The following is a 13,568-nucleotide window of genomic DNA, read 5'->3' as shown; positions in this document are numbered from 1 at the left end:
ATAACCGTGTCCAATCGACCTTGGATGTAGGTGAAATCAATGCCACAATGTCTCATTTTCTCCCGGTGGTTGTTTTATCTCTGAATGAACCAGACTGTTCTTTGTAGGTATATATTACTGCTATATACAGTATATGCCTAGTTCCTATGTAAGTACACAGTTGTTACACATTTTAAATTCTTAATTAAAACATGGCTTTTGTTTATTGTAGAGGCCTGTGCAACCCTAAATTACTCGTAATATCTATATAAACTGGTTTGAAACGCCAGCAATCCGTCTGTGAATTCGTTCCATTCCATGTTTGAAATCCGATTCGTGTTTTGTTTCTAATCCTGGATTCTTGCTGGATGATCCGTGTCGCTCTTGAGTGTGAAGTGAGGAGAGAGGTGGAGGGGGAAAAGGATATGAGACCGTGGTTACGTTTCCTCGCGTTCTCAGGATAACCGTGTGTGAGTGAGGAAGCTTGGTTTTGGCTATACATTCCCCCATTTCAATCACAATCGGACACTGGGGTTGAAAACAAAACCACTAAATCAATGTTCCTAAGGCAAGCTGGCTTCGCTGCGGGAGATGCGCGCGAACACAATGGGAGACAACACACTCACTTCGCTTGGAGGAATACAGCGATGCAATAATATTACTCTACAATAATGGGAATACTGTCGTGGTGGATCTTGAAGCAATACACCCGGACACTCTGCTGCCTGAACCAGTAATATTTGTTTTGTTTGCTGTGAAAACAAATGACTCTGTAAGCGACTGCAGTCTCGTAAAGAACTGTGGGCATTTTTTTTGCACAAGCGATGCATTTTGAGAGGGAGAGAAGCCGGACATGCCCTAAATGAAGACGCGGTGCTTGTTTAGTTGCTTCATTACATTTGTTGCCAGTTTATACATCCACCGGGATGTGAAAGGAATTCATTTCCTGCGTCGAATTCTCATGCCCTTTTGCACATCTGGATAAGTAAATTGTTTTGTTATTTAATATTAATTTAGTAGTGTAACTAATTTAATATAGTACGCGTTTAATTATAGTATTATTATAAATAGCCCACTATTACTTCCTTATTACTAGACGACATCAAAGGACCAGTGTCTGTAAGTCATTTTTCCATTCAAAGTAACGTCTGTCCCACTCGTGGAGCCTATTCAGTAGCTCCCAATTCAGTTCGTGTCCCTAGAGAATGTACCTTCTTGACGGTAATATAGAAAGGATGGAGCGAGGAACGCCACAAAGGAAGACGGTGTACCGGATCTCTCTCACCTTGGTAAAGAAAGAGAGCTTGGAGGAGGAGGATGGGGTCAGCTGCGGGAGCTCTGGACAACGACGTCTCGAGAACCCCAACGTGGGCGCTTACCGTCGCGAGGTCTCCTCGGAGCTCCAGAGGAGTTGTCTGCTGGAGGAGCTGAAAGAAGTTGAGGATGAAAGCGAAGAGTTCCACTCACACAACTACATGAGAAATTTCAGGACATTCAGCACCGGACAATTAGAACTTGGAAGGCTTAAAATGAAAAAGGCGCATCAGTTGCATAAAGAGTTGAAGGAAACTAGCCCCTCCACAGAGCATGGTAACAACAGCCAGGCCTCAGAGGAGACCATGTCACCGCAGAGTCAGAAGAAATCACAGGGGATAAGCTGGACACAGGAAAGCGCTGAAACTGACTCGAGGCTTAAGGGGGATATTTGCACGGAGACTGAAAAAACGTTGACAACATCTGCTTCCAACGGTGAGAATGGGAGTGTTGATAAGAAGAAAAGACTCCTGAAAGCCAAGAGCACAGAGGACAAGGGCAGTGATGCTCCAACTAATGGGAACGGGGGTAAGGACAAGATGTGTGCGTCTAAAAGTAATGGAAGAGCCGTCAAGGCCTCTCCCGAGACGCCGCCACTGAAGAGCCACCCCAGCCTGCTTCGCCGGAGCTTCAGTTTCCGCCACTGGACAGGTGGCGAACTGCTCCGCGTCCGGGCCCTCTCCAAAGACCAGCACCACGGCAGCTCTGGGTGTGTCGGCCGCGGGGAAGGAACAGCCGGGGACGACAACCAGACCCCCCAGTCCACAGTCCTCCAGAACCCGGCTTACGATGAGACGGGACCGCCTAAACGAAACACGTTAGAAGTCGGGGCTGTCCTTAACAAGACTGACTCAATGACATCGCTGAGTCGCTGGGAACGAGCGAGAGGCAAAAACCGCACACTGGACAACAGTGATCTGATCACTCTTTCCATGAAGAGTGTGTCGGAGAAGGAGGGGTTTCTGAGAGGCACCGGCTCCCGCTCCAGTGGCTCAGACCGGCGGCTGGTCAGGTTCTTCAGCGGTATCTTCTCCAGGAAGGATGGAGGGATGGTGTCTACCTCCACTCCGGTGGGCAGCCCCAGCACTAACCGCTCCCTCAGGAAGGGGAAGAGGAGCGGCCCCATGGCCTACTCCCAGTCCAGCACAGAGAGTGTTAACGGAGGAGGAGGCCTGTCTTCAGAGGGTAAAGGATGCTTTTCTTTACACACACACCAGTTGTAGCTACAGTGTCCTTTCAGATATGCTCAAAAGGGTCCATGGATTGTTTTTGTAGAGTTGAGGGGTGAAGGGCCAGGATATATCTCTGCTGTTTGTAGAGCTGGGGGGTGAAGGGCCAGGATATCTCTCTGCTGTTTGTAGAGCTGAGGAGTGAAAGGCCAGGATATATCTCTGCTGTTTGTAGAGCTGGGAGGAAGGGCCAGGATATCTCTCTGCTGTTTGTAGAGCTGAGGGTGAAAGGCCAGGATATATATCTGCTGTTTGTAGAGCTGGGGGTGAAGGGCCAGGATATCTCTCTGCTGTTTGTAGAGCTGAGGGGTGAAGGGCCAGGATATCTATCTGCTGTTTGTAGAGCTGGGGTGAAGGGCCAGGATATCTCTCTGCTGTTTGTAGAGCTGGGGGTGAAGGGCCAGGATATCTCTCTGCTGTTTGTAGAGCTGAGGGTGAAGGGCCAGGATATCCCTCTGCTGTTTGTAGAGCTGAGCTGGAGTGAAAGGCCAGGATATCTCTCTGCTGTTTGTAGAGCTGAGGAGTGAAAGGCCAGGATATCTCTCTGCTGTTTGTAGAGCTGGGGGGTGAAGGGCCAGGATATCTCTCTGCTGTTTGTAGAGCTGAGGAGTGAAAGGCCAGGATATCTCTCTGCTGTTTGTAGAGCTGAGGAGTGAAAGGCCAGGATATCTCTGTTTGACGGTAGAAGACCATTATTTGTTTAGGACAGGAGGGTGATGTTAATCCTGTCTCTCTGATGCCTGCTGCTGGTGTTGATCTTTCATTATAGTCTACTACTGTTGTCTGTGGTTCTTAGAGGCCCCTGCTGTTGTCTGTGGTTCTTAGAGGCCCCTGCTGTTGTCTGTGGTTCTTATAGGCCCCTGCTGTTGTCGGTGGTTCTTATAGGCCCCTGCTGTTGTCGGTGGTTCTTATAGGCCCCTGCTGTTGTCTGTGGTTCATATAGTCTACTGCTGTTGTCTGAGGTTCATATAGTCTACTGCTGTTGTGAGGTTCATATAGTCTACTGCTGTTGTCTGAGGTTCATATAGTCTACTGCTGTTGTCTGAGGTTCATATAGTCTACTGCTGTTGTCTGAGGTTCATATAGTCTACTGCTGTTGTCTGAGGTTCATATAGTCTACTGCTGTTGTCTGTGGTTCATATAGTCTACTGCTGTTGTCTGAGGTTCATATAGTCTACTGCTGTTGTCTGAGGTTCATATAGTCTACTGCTGTTGTCTGAGGTTCATATAGTCTACTGCTGTTGTCTGAGGTTCATATAGTCTACTGCTGTTGTCTGAGGTTCATATAGTCTACTGCTGTTGTCTGAGGTTCATATAGTCTACTGCTGTTGTCTGAGGTTCATATAGTCTACTGCTGTTGTCTGAGGTTCATATAGTCTACTGCTGTTGTCTGAGGTTCATATAGTCTACTGCTGTTGTCTGAGGTTCATATAGTCTACTGCTGTTGTCTGAGGTTCATATAGTCTACTGCTGTTGTCTGAGGTTCATATAGTCTACTGCTGTTGTCTGAGGTTCATATAGGCCACTGCTGTTGTCTGTGGTTCATATAGGCCACTGCTGTTGTCTGAGGTTCATATAGTCTACTGCTGTTGTCTGAGGGTCATATAGTCTACTGCTGTTGTCTGAGGTTCATATAGGCCACTGCTGTTGTCTGTGGTTCATATAGGCCACTGCTGTTGTCTGAGGTTCATATAGTCTACTGCTGTTGTCTGAGGTTCATATAGTCTACTGCTGTTGTCTGTGGTTCATATAGGCCACTGCTGTTGTCTGAGGTTCATATAGTCTACTGCTGTTGTCTGTGGTTCATGTAGTCTACTGCTGTTGTCTGAGGTTCATATAGTCTACTGCTGTTGTCTGTGGTTCATATAGGTCACTGCTGTTGTCTGAGGTTCATATAGTCTACTGCTGTTGTCTGTGGTTCATGTAGTCTACTGCTGTTGTCTGAGGTTCATATAGTCTACTGCTGTTGTCTGTGGTTCATGTAGTCTACTGCTGTTGTCTGAGGGTCATATAGTCTACTGCTGTTGTCTGAGGTTCATATAGTCTACTGCTGTTGTGAGGTTCATATAGTCTACTGCTGTTGTCTGTGGTTCATATAGTCTACTGCTGTTGTCTGAGGGTCATATAGTCTACTGCTGTTGTGAGGTTCATATAGTCTACTGCTGTTGTGAGGTTCATATAGTCTACTGCTGTTGTCTGTGGTTCATATAGTCTACTGCTGTTGTCTGAGGGTCATATAGTCTACTGCTGTTGTCTGAGGTTCATATAGTCTACTGCTGTTGTCTGTGGTTCATATAGTCTACTGCTGTTGTGAGGTTCATATAGTCTACTGCTGTTGTCTGAGGTTCATATAGTCTACTGCTGTTGTCTGTGGTTCTTATAGGCCTCTGCTGTTGTCTGTGGTTCTTATAGGCCACTACTGTTGTCTGTGGTTCTTATAGGCCTCTGCTGTTGTCTGTGGTTCTTATAGGCCCCTGTTGTTGTCTGTGGTTCTTATAGGCCTCTGCTGTTGTCTGTGGTTCTTATAGGCCACTACTGTTGTCTGTGGTTCTTATAGGCCTCTGCTGTTGTCTGTGGTTCTTATAGGCCCCTGCTGTTGTCTGTGGTTCTTATAGGCCTCTGCTGTTGTCTGTGGTTCTTATAGGCCCCTGCTGTTGTCTGTGCTTCTTATATGCCCCTGCTGTTGTCTGTGGTTCTTATAGGCCACTACTGTTGTCTGTGGTTCTTTATAGGCCACTACTGTTGTATGTGGTTCTTATAGGCCCCTGCTGTTGTCTGTGGTTCTTATAGGCCCCTGCTGTGTCTGTGGTTCTTATATGCCCCTGCTGTTGTCTGTGGTTCTTATAGGCCACTACTGTTGTCTGTGGTTCTTTATAGGCCACTACTGTTGTATGTGGTTCTTATAGGCCCCTGCTGTTGTCTGTGGTTCTTATAGGCCACTGCTGTTGTCTGTGGTTCTTATAGGCCCCTGCTGTTGTCTGTGGTTCTTATTGGCCCCTGCTGTTGTCTGTGGTTCTTATAGGCCCCTGCTGTTGTCTGAGGTTCATATAGTCTACTGCTGTTGTCTGAGGTTCATATAGTCTACTGCTGTTGTCTGAGGTTCATATAGTCTACTGCTGTTGTCTGTGGTTCATATAGTCTACTGCTGTTGTCTGAGGTTCATATAGTCTACTGCTGTTGTCTGAGGTTCATATAGTCTACTGCTGTTGTGAGGTTCATATAGTCTACTGCTGTTGTCTGAGGTTCATATAGTCTACTGCTGTTGTCTGAGGTTCATATAGGCCACTGCTGTTGTCTGAGGTTCATATAGTCTACTGCTGTTGTCTGAGGTTCATATAGTCTACTGCTGTTGTCTGAGGTTCATATAGTCTACTGCTGTTGTGAGGTTCATATAGTCTACTGCTGTTGTCTGAGGTTCATATAGTCTACTGCTGTTGTCTGAGGTTCATATAGTCTACTGCTGTTGTCTGAGGTTCATATAGTCTACTGCTGTTGTCTGAGGTTCATATAGTCTACTGCTGTTGTCTGAGGTTCATATAGTCTACTGCTGTTGTCTGAGGTTCATATAGTCTACTGCTGTTGTCTGTGGTTCTTATAGTCTACTGCTGTTGTCTGTGGTTCATATAGTCTACTGCTGTTGTCTGAGGGTCATATAGTCTACTGCTGTTGTCTGAGGGTCATATAGTCTACTGCTGTTGTCTGTGGTTCATATAGTCTACTGCTGTTGTCTGAGGTTCATGTAGTCTACTGCTGTTGTCTGAGGTTCATATAGTCTACTGCTGTTGTCTGTGGTTCATATAGTCTACTGCTGTTGTGAGGTTCATATAGTCTACTGCTGTTGTGAGGTTCATATAGTCTACTGCTGTTGTCTGAGGGTCATATAGTCTACTGCTGTTGTCTGAGGTTCATATAGTCTACTGCTGTTGTCTGTGGTTCATATAGTCTACTGCTGTTGTCTGAGGTTCATATAGTCTACTGCTGTTGTCTGTGGTTCATATAGTCTACTGCTGTTGTCTGAGGTTCAGAGTAGTCTACTGCTGTTGTCTGAGGTTCATATAGTCTACTGCTGTTGTCTGTGGTTCATATAGTCTACTGCTGTTGTGAGGTTCATATAGTCTACTGCTGTTGTCTGAGGTTCATATAGTCTACTGCTGTTGTCTGAGGGTCATATAGTCTACTGCTGTTGTCTGAGGTTCATATAGTCTACTGCTGTTGTCTGTGGTTCATATAGTCTACTGCTGTTGTCTGAGGTTCATATAGTCTACTGCTGTTGTCTGAGGTTCATATAGTCTACTGCTGTTGTCTGAGGTTCATATAGTCTACTGCTGTTGTCTGTGGTTCATATAGTCTACTGCTGTTGTCTGTATGAGGTTCATATAGTCTACTGCTGTTGTCTGAGGTTCATATAGTCTACTGCTGTTGTGAGGTTCATATAGTCTACTGCTGTTGTCTGAGGTTCATATAGTCTACTGCTGTTGTCTGAGGTTCATATAGTCTACTGCTGTTGTCTGAGGTTCATATAGTCTACTGCTGTTGTCTGAGGTTCCATAGTCTACTGCTGTTGTCTGAGGTTCATGTAGTCTACTGCTGTTGTCTGAGGTTCATATAGTCTACTGCTGTTGTCTGAGGTTCATATAGTCTACTGCTGTTGTCTGAGGTTCATATAGTCTACTGCTGTTGTCTGAGGTTCATATAGTCTACTGCTGTTGTCTGAGGTGTCTGTGGCTTGTAGGAAGGCTGGCAGTTCTTCAGTCTATCTACATCTGTGAGGGAAAATGTGCAGGTGGCAGAAACACGAAGAGAAGGATGTTTTAATCCATAGCTACCGACTGATTCATCTGTTTGATTTATCTCTCCCTCACACACTCCACACACACACCTCTGCATCCTCTTCCACTTGTGGAAAGTGTGATATGATAGAGGAAGTGTGTTGTTCCATTTAGAGCTGGCGACTCACTTTAGTCTTCCTGTGTCTGTATGACCAGAGGCCCCTCTGTGTCTGTATGACCAGAGGCCCTCTCTGTGTCTGTATGACCAGAGGCCCCTCTGTGTCTGTATGACCAGAGGCCCCTCTGTGTCTGTATGACCAGAGGCCCCCTCTGTGTCTGTATGACCAGAGGCCCCCTCTGTGTCTGTATGACCAGAGGCCCTCTCTGTGTCTGTATGACCAGAGGCCCCTCTGTGTCTGTATGACCAGAGGCCCCCTCTGTGTCTGTATGACCAGAGGCCCTCTCTGTGTCTGTATGACCAGAGGCCCTCTCTGTGTCTGTATGACCAGAGGCCCTCTCTGTGTCTGTATGACCAGAGGCCCCTCTGTGTCTGTATGACCAGAGGCCCTCTCTGTGTCTGTATGACCAGAGGCCCCCTCTGTGTCTGTATGACCAGAGGCCCTCTCTGTGTCTGTATGACCAGAGGCCCTCTCTGTGTCTGTATGACCAGAGGCCCCCTCTGTGTCTGTATGACCAGAGGCCCTCTCTGTGTCTGTATGACCAGAGGCCCTCTCTGTGTCTGTATGACCAGAGGCCCTCTCTGTGTCTGTATGACCAGAGGCCCTCTCTGTGTCTGTATGACCAGAGGCCCCCTCTGTGTCTGTATGACCAGAGGCCCCTCTGTGTCTGTATGACCAGAGGGCCCCTCTGTGTCTGTATGACCAGAGGCCCTCTCTGTGTCTGTATGACCAGAGGCCCTCTCTGTGTCTGTATGACCAGAGGCCCCCTCTGTGTCTGTATGACCAGAGGCCCTCTCTGTGTCTGTATGACCAGAGGCCCCTCTGTGTCTGTATGACCAGAGGCCCTCTCTGTGTCTGTATGACCAGAGGCCCTCTCTGTGTCTGTATGACCAGAGGCCCCTCTGTGTCTGTATGACCAGAGGGCCCTCTCTGTGTCTGTATGACCAGAGGCCCCCTCTGTGTCTGTATGACCAGAGGCCCTCTCTGTGTCTGTATGACCAGAGGCCCCTCTGTGTCTGTATGACCAGAGGCCCTCTCTGTGTCTGTATGACCAGAGGCCCTCTCTGTGTCTGTATGACCAGAGGCCCTCTCTGTGTCTGTATGACCAGAGGCCCTCTCTGTGTCTGTATGACCAGAGGCCCTCTCTGTGTCTGTATGACCAGAGGCCCTCTCTGTGTCTGTATGACCAGAGGCCCCCCTCTGTGTCTGTATGACCAGAGGCCCCTCTGTGTCTGTATGACCAGAGGCCCCTCTCTGTGTCTGTATGACCAGAGGCCCTCTCTGTGTCTGTATGACCAGAGGCCCCTCTGTGTCTGTATGACCAGAGGCCCCTCTGTGTCTGTATGACCAGAGGCCCTCTCTGTGTCTGTATGACCAGAGGCCCTCTCTGTGTCTGTATGACCAGAGGCCCTCTCTGTGTCTGTATGACCAGAGGCCCTCTCTGTGTCTGTATGACCAGAGGCCCTCTCTGACTGACTGGCTGGATGGCTGACTGCAGGACCCTAAAAACATCAGGCTCTTGACTCCCTGTATTGTTATTGGCAAGTTCCCTCTTCAAGGGGGTCTCAGGAATTCCGGCAATGTGGATGCCCCCCTAGCCGTATCAGGGACGGTGTCATCAAAGTCCATTAAATCTCCATCTGGCCCCACCCACACCTTAACCCAACCCCACCTCCCTCTGGCCCCACCCACACCTTAACCCAACTCTCAGCCCCACCTTCCTCTGACCCCATCCACACCCTAACCCGACACCCAGCCCTACCCACACCCTAACCCAGCCCCACCTCCCTCTAACTGGTTAATTGTGTCAGATATGGGTGGGTGTATATGGAAGGCAGGTTATAGAGGGAGGGAATGTGTGTGTTAGGGGTTTATGACCTACAGCCATGCAGAAGTGATGTGAAGGACATGTGTCAAAAGGCACATGTGAGTGTTTAAAAAAAATATATATATACCCAGAGGAGTCGTTCCTCTCTCCTACTCACTCTCACAGAGAGTCGTTCCTCTCTCCTACTCACTCTCACAGAGAGTCGTTCCTCTCTCCTACTCACTCTCACAGAGAGTCGTTCCTCTCTCCTACTCACTCTCACAGAGAGTCGTTCCTCTCTCCTACTCACTCTCACAGAGAGTCGTTCCTCTCTCCTACTCACTCTCACAGAGAGTCGTTCCTCTCTCCTACTCACTCTCACAGAGAGTCGTTCCTCTCTCCTACTCACTCTCACAGAGAGTCGTTCCTCTCTCCTACTCACTCTCACAGAGAGTCGTTCCTCTCTCCTACTCACTCTCACAGAGAGTCGTTCCTCTCTCCTACTCACTCTCACAGAGAGTCGTTCCTCTCTCCTACTCACTCTCACAGAGCGTCGTTCCTCTCTCCTACTCACTCTCACAGAGAGCCGTTCCTCTCTCCTACTCACTCTCACAGAGCCGTTCCTCTCTCCTACTCACTCTCACAGAGAGCCGTTCCTCTCTCCTACTCACTCTCACAGAGAGCCGTTCCTCTCTCCTACTCACTCTCACAGAGAGTCGTTCCTCTCTCCTACTCACTCTCACAGAGCGTCGTTCCTCTCTCCTACTCACTCTCACAGAGCGTCGTTCCTCTCTCCTACTCACTCTCACAGAGAGCCGTTCCTCTCTCCTACTCACTCTCACAGAGCCGTTCTCTCTCCTACTCAGTTCCTCACAGAGAGCCGTTCCTCTCTCCTACTCACTCTCACAGAGAGTCTTTTTCCTCTCTCCTACTCACTCTCACAGAGAGTCACTCTCCTACTCACTCTCACAGACAGTGTTCCTCTCTCCTACTCACTCTCACAGAGCACGTTCCTCTCCTACTCACTCTCACAGAGTCGTTCCTCTCTCCTACTCACTCTCACAGAGGGATTGATCTCTCCTACTCACTCTCACAGAGCCGTTCCTCTCTCCTACTCACTCTCACAGAGAGCCGTTCCTCTCTCCTACTCACTCTCACAGAGAGCCGCTCCTCTCTCCTACTCACTCTCACAGAGAGCCGCTCCTCTCTCCTACTCACTCTCACAGAGAGCCGCTCCTCTCTCCTACTCACTCTCACAGAGAGCCGCTCCTCTCTCCTACTCACTCTCACAGAGAGCCGTTTCTCTCTCCTACTCACTCTCACAGAGAGTCGTTCCTCTCTCCTACTCACTCTCACAGAGAGTCGTTCTCTCTCCTACTCACTTCACAGAGAGTCGTTCCTCTCTCCTACTCACTCTCACAGAGCGTCGTTCCTCTCTCCTTCACTCTCACAGAGCGTCGTTCTCTCTCTCCTACTTCTCACAGAGAGCCGGCTCTCTCTCCTACTCACTCTCACAGAGCCGTTCCTCTCTCCTACTGTCTCACAGAGAGCCGTTCTCCTCCTACTCACTCTCACAGAGAGCCGTTCTCTCTCCTACTCACTCTCACAGAGAGCCGCTCCTCTCTCCTACTCACTCTCACAGAGAGCCGCTCCTCTCTCCTACTCACTCTCACAGAGAGCCGCTCCTCTCTCCTACTCACTCTCACAGAGAGCCGCTCCTCTCTCCTACTCACTCTCACAGAGAGCCGTTTCTCTCTCCTACTCACTCTCACAGAGAGTCGTTCCTCTCTCCTACTCACTCTCACAGAGAGCCGTTCCTCTCTCCTACTCACTCTCACAGAGAGCCGTTCCTCTCTCCTACTCACTCTCACAGAGGAGCAGATAAACAGTAATTTACTCAGTCACTCTCTGAGCTTCACTCTGATATGTTACTAGGTCACATATTACTCACTTGTCTATTTTGAGGACACACACACACACACACACACACACACACACACACACACACACACACACCACACACACACACACACACACACACACACACACACACACTCACACACACACAACACACACACACACACACACACACACACACACACACACACACACATCAGAGGGGCTCATTTGACTTGCAGCTCAGTGCCTGTTAACTGGCTGAGATGAAGCAGGTCTTTTGATCAGTTCCTTTGATCTCTCTCCTGAGCACCCTCTTCTTTTTCTCTCTTTCTCTTCTCTCTCTCACTCACCCTGAACACACACACACACAGTGACTACTGCAGTGGTGTTATCTGAGACCCACTCCCACAATGGGTATAATAGGAGTAATATCCAGTTAGGACTGTGGCCAAGAGGGATTGATGTTGATTAGTGTTGGTTCTACTAGATTCCTGCAGCTGTTTTCTCCACTAGTTTGGTCTGGCTCTCTTCTTTTCTGGGGAGGTTCTCCACTAGTTTGGCCTGGCTCTCTTCTGTCTCTGGGAGGTTCTCCATTAGTTTGGTCTGGCTCTCTTCTGTCCCTGGGAGGTTCTCCATTAGTTTGGTCTGGCTCTCTTCTGTTCCGGGGAGGTTCTCCAGTAGTTTGGTCTGGCTCTCTTCTGTTCCGGGGAGGTTCTCCAGTAGTTTGGTCTGGCTCTCTTCTGTTCCGGGGAGGTTCTCCATTAGTTTGGTCTGGCTCTCTTCTGTTCCGGGGAGGTTCTCCATTAGTTTGGTCTGGCTCTCTTCTGTTCCGGGGAGGTTCTCCAGTAGTTTGGTCTGGCTCTCTTTTGTTCTTGGGAGGACAGCATGCCTAGAAGACACAATAAGACCAAGTTTATCCTTCCCAGAGGAAGTCTGTCCCTGAGTCTAGGCTTATATATGTCAGTATTGTGTGTTCCTCTCTCCCTATTTGACAAATGATCAGAGATGAAAGTTAAACAGGACAGTCCATTAACTTTATGCACAGTTCTAATTGTCTACATAGGACTGACATCTGTCTGTCAGTCCAGGTCTTTATTGTGATGTCAGTCAGTCCAAGTCTTTGTTGTGATGTCAGTCAGTCCAGGTCTCTATTGTGATGTCAGTCAGTCCAGGTCTCTATTGTGATGTCAGTCAGTCCAGGTCTCTATTGTGATGTCAGTCAGCCCAGGTCTCTATTGTGATGTCAGTCAGTCCAGGTCTCTATTGTGATGTCAGTCAGTCCAGGTCTCTATTGTGATGTCAGTCAGTCCAGGTCTCTGTTGTGATGTCAGTCAGTCCAGGTCTCTGTTGTGATGTCAGTCAGTCCAGGTCTCTGTTGTGATGTCAGTCAGTCCAGGTCTCTGTTGTGATGTCAGTCAGTCCAGGTCTCTGTTGTGATGTCAGTCAGTCCAGGTCTCTGTTGTGATGTCAGTCAGTCCAGGTCTCTGTTGTGATGTCAGTCAGTCCAGGTCTCTATTGTGATGTCAGTCAGTCCAGGTCTCTATTGTGATGTCAGTCAGTCCAGGTCTCTGTTGTGATGTCAGTCAGTCCAGGTCTCTGTTGTGATGTCAGTCAGTCCAGGTCTCTGTTGTGATGTCAGTCAGTCCAGGTCTCTGTTGTGATGTCAGTCAGTCCAGGTCTCTGTTGTGATGTCAGTCAGTCCAGGTCTCTGTTGTGATGTCAGTCAGTCCAGGTCTCTGTTGTAATGTCAGTCAGTCCAGGTCTCTATTGTGATGTCAGTCAGTCCAGGTCTCTATTGTGATGTCAGTCAGTCCAGGTCTCTATTGTGATGTCAATCAGTCCAGGTCAGTGTATAAGTCAGTGTTGGTCTCTATTGTGATGTCAGTGTATATGTTCTCCATCTTGACCTCACTTCTCTTCTGTCCTCTGTTCTTTCTTATTGAAAAAGTTGCTGTGACCAGAGAGAGCATACACTGTGTGTGTGTCAAATCAAATCAAATGTTATTTGTCACATACACATGGTTAGCAGATGTTAATGCGAGTGTAGCGAAATGCTTGTGCTTCTAGTTCCGACAATGCAGTGATAACCAACAAGTAATCTAACTAACAATTCCAAAACTACTGTCTTATACACAGTGTAAGGGGATAAAGAATATGTACATAAGGATATATGAATGAGTGATGGTACAGAGCAGCATACAGTAGATGGTATCGAGTACAGTATGTACATATGAGATGAGTATGTAGACAAAGTAAACAAAGTGGCATAGTTAAAGTGGCTAGTGATACATGTATTACATGAGGATGCAGTCGATGATGTAGAGTACAGTATATACATATGCATATGAGATGAATAATGTAGGGGATGTAACATTATATAAGGTAGCATTGT

The 13,568-nt window shown here is 48.1% G+C and overlaps 1 protein-coding gene across 1 annotated transcript in view; it reads left to right on the top strand.

The window, feature by feature from the left end:
- Positions 1-355: 355 nt before the first annotated feature.
- LOC124026107 overlaps positions 356-13,568 on the top strand; it is a 61,660-nt gene continuing 48,447 nt past the window's right edge. Inside the window, exon 1 of the mRNA XM_046339279.1 lies at positions 356-2,478. Coding sequence (XP_046195235.1) covers positions 1,185-2,478 — 1,294 coding nt within the window. The 5' untranslated portion in view covers positions 356-1,184. The remainder of the gene's footprint in view (positions 2,479-13,568) is intronic.

The sequence above is a fragment of the Oncorhynchus gorbuscha genome, unplaced genomic scaffold (genome assembly GCF_021184085.1).
Source record: "Oncorhynchus gorbuscha isolate QuinsamMale2020 ecotype Even-year unplaced genomic scaffold, OgorEven_v1.0 Un_scaffold_2595, whole genome shotgun sequence".
Classification (NCBI taxonomy): domain Eukaryota; kingdom Metazoa; phylum Chordata; class Actinopteri; order Salmoniformes; family Salmonidae; genus Oncorhynchus; species Oncorhynchus gorbuscha.
Note: the sequence above shows the minus strand (reverse complement) of the source record. Positions and strands in the feature narration are given on the sequence as shown.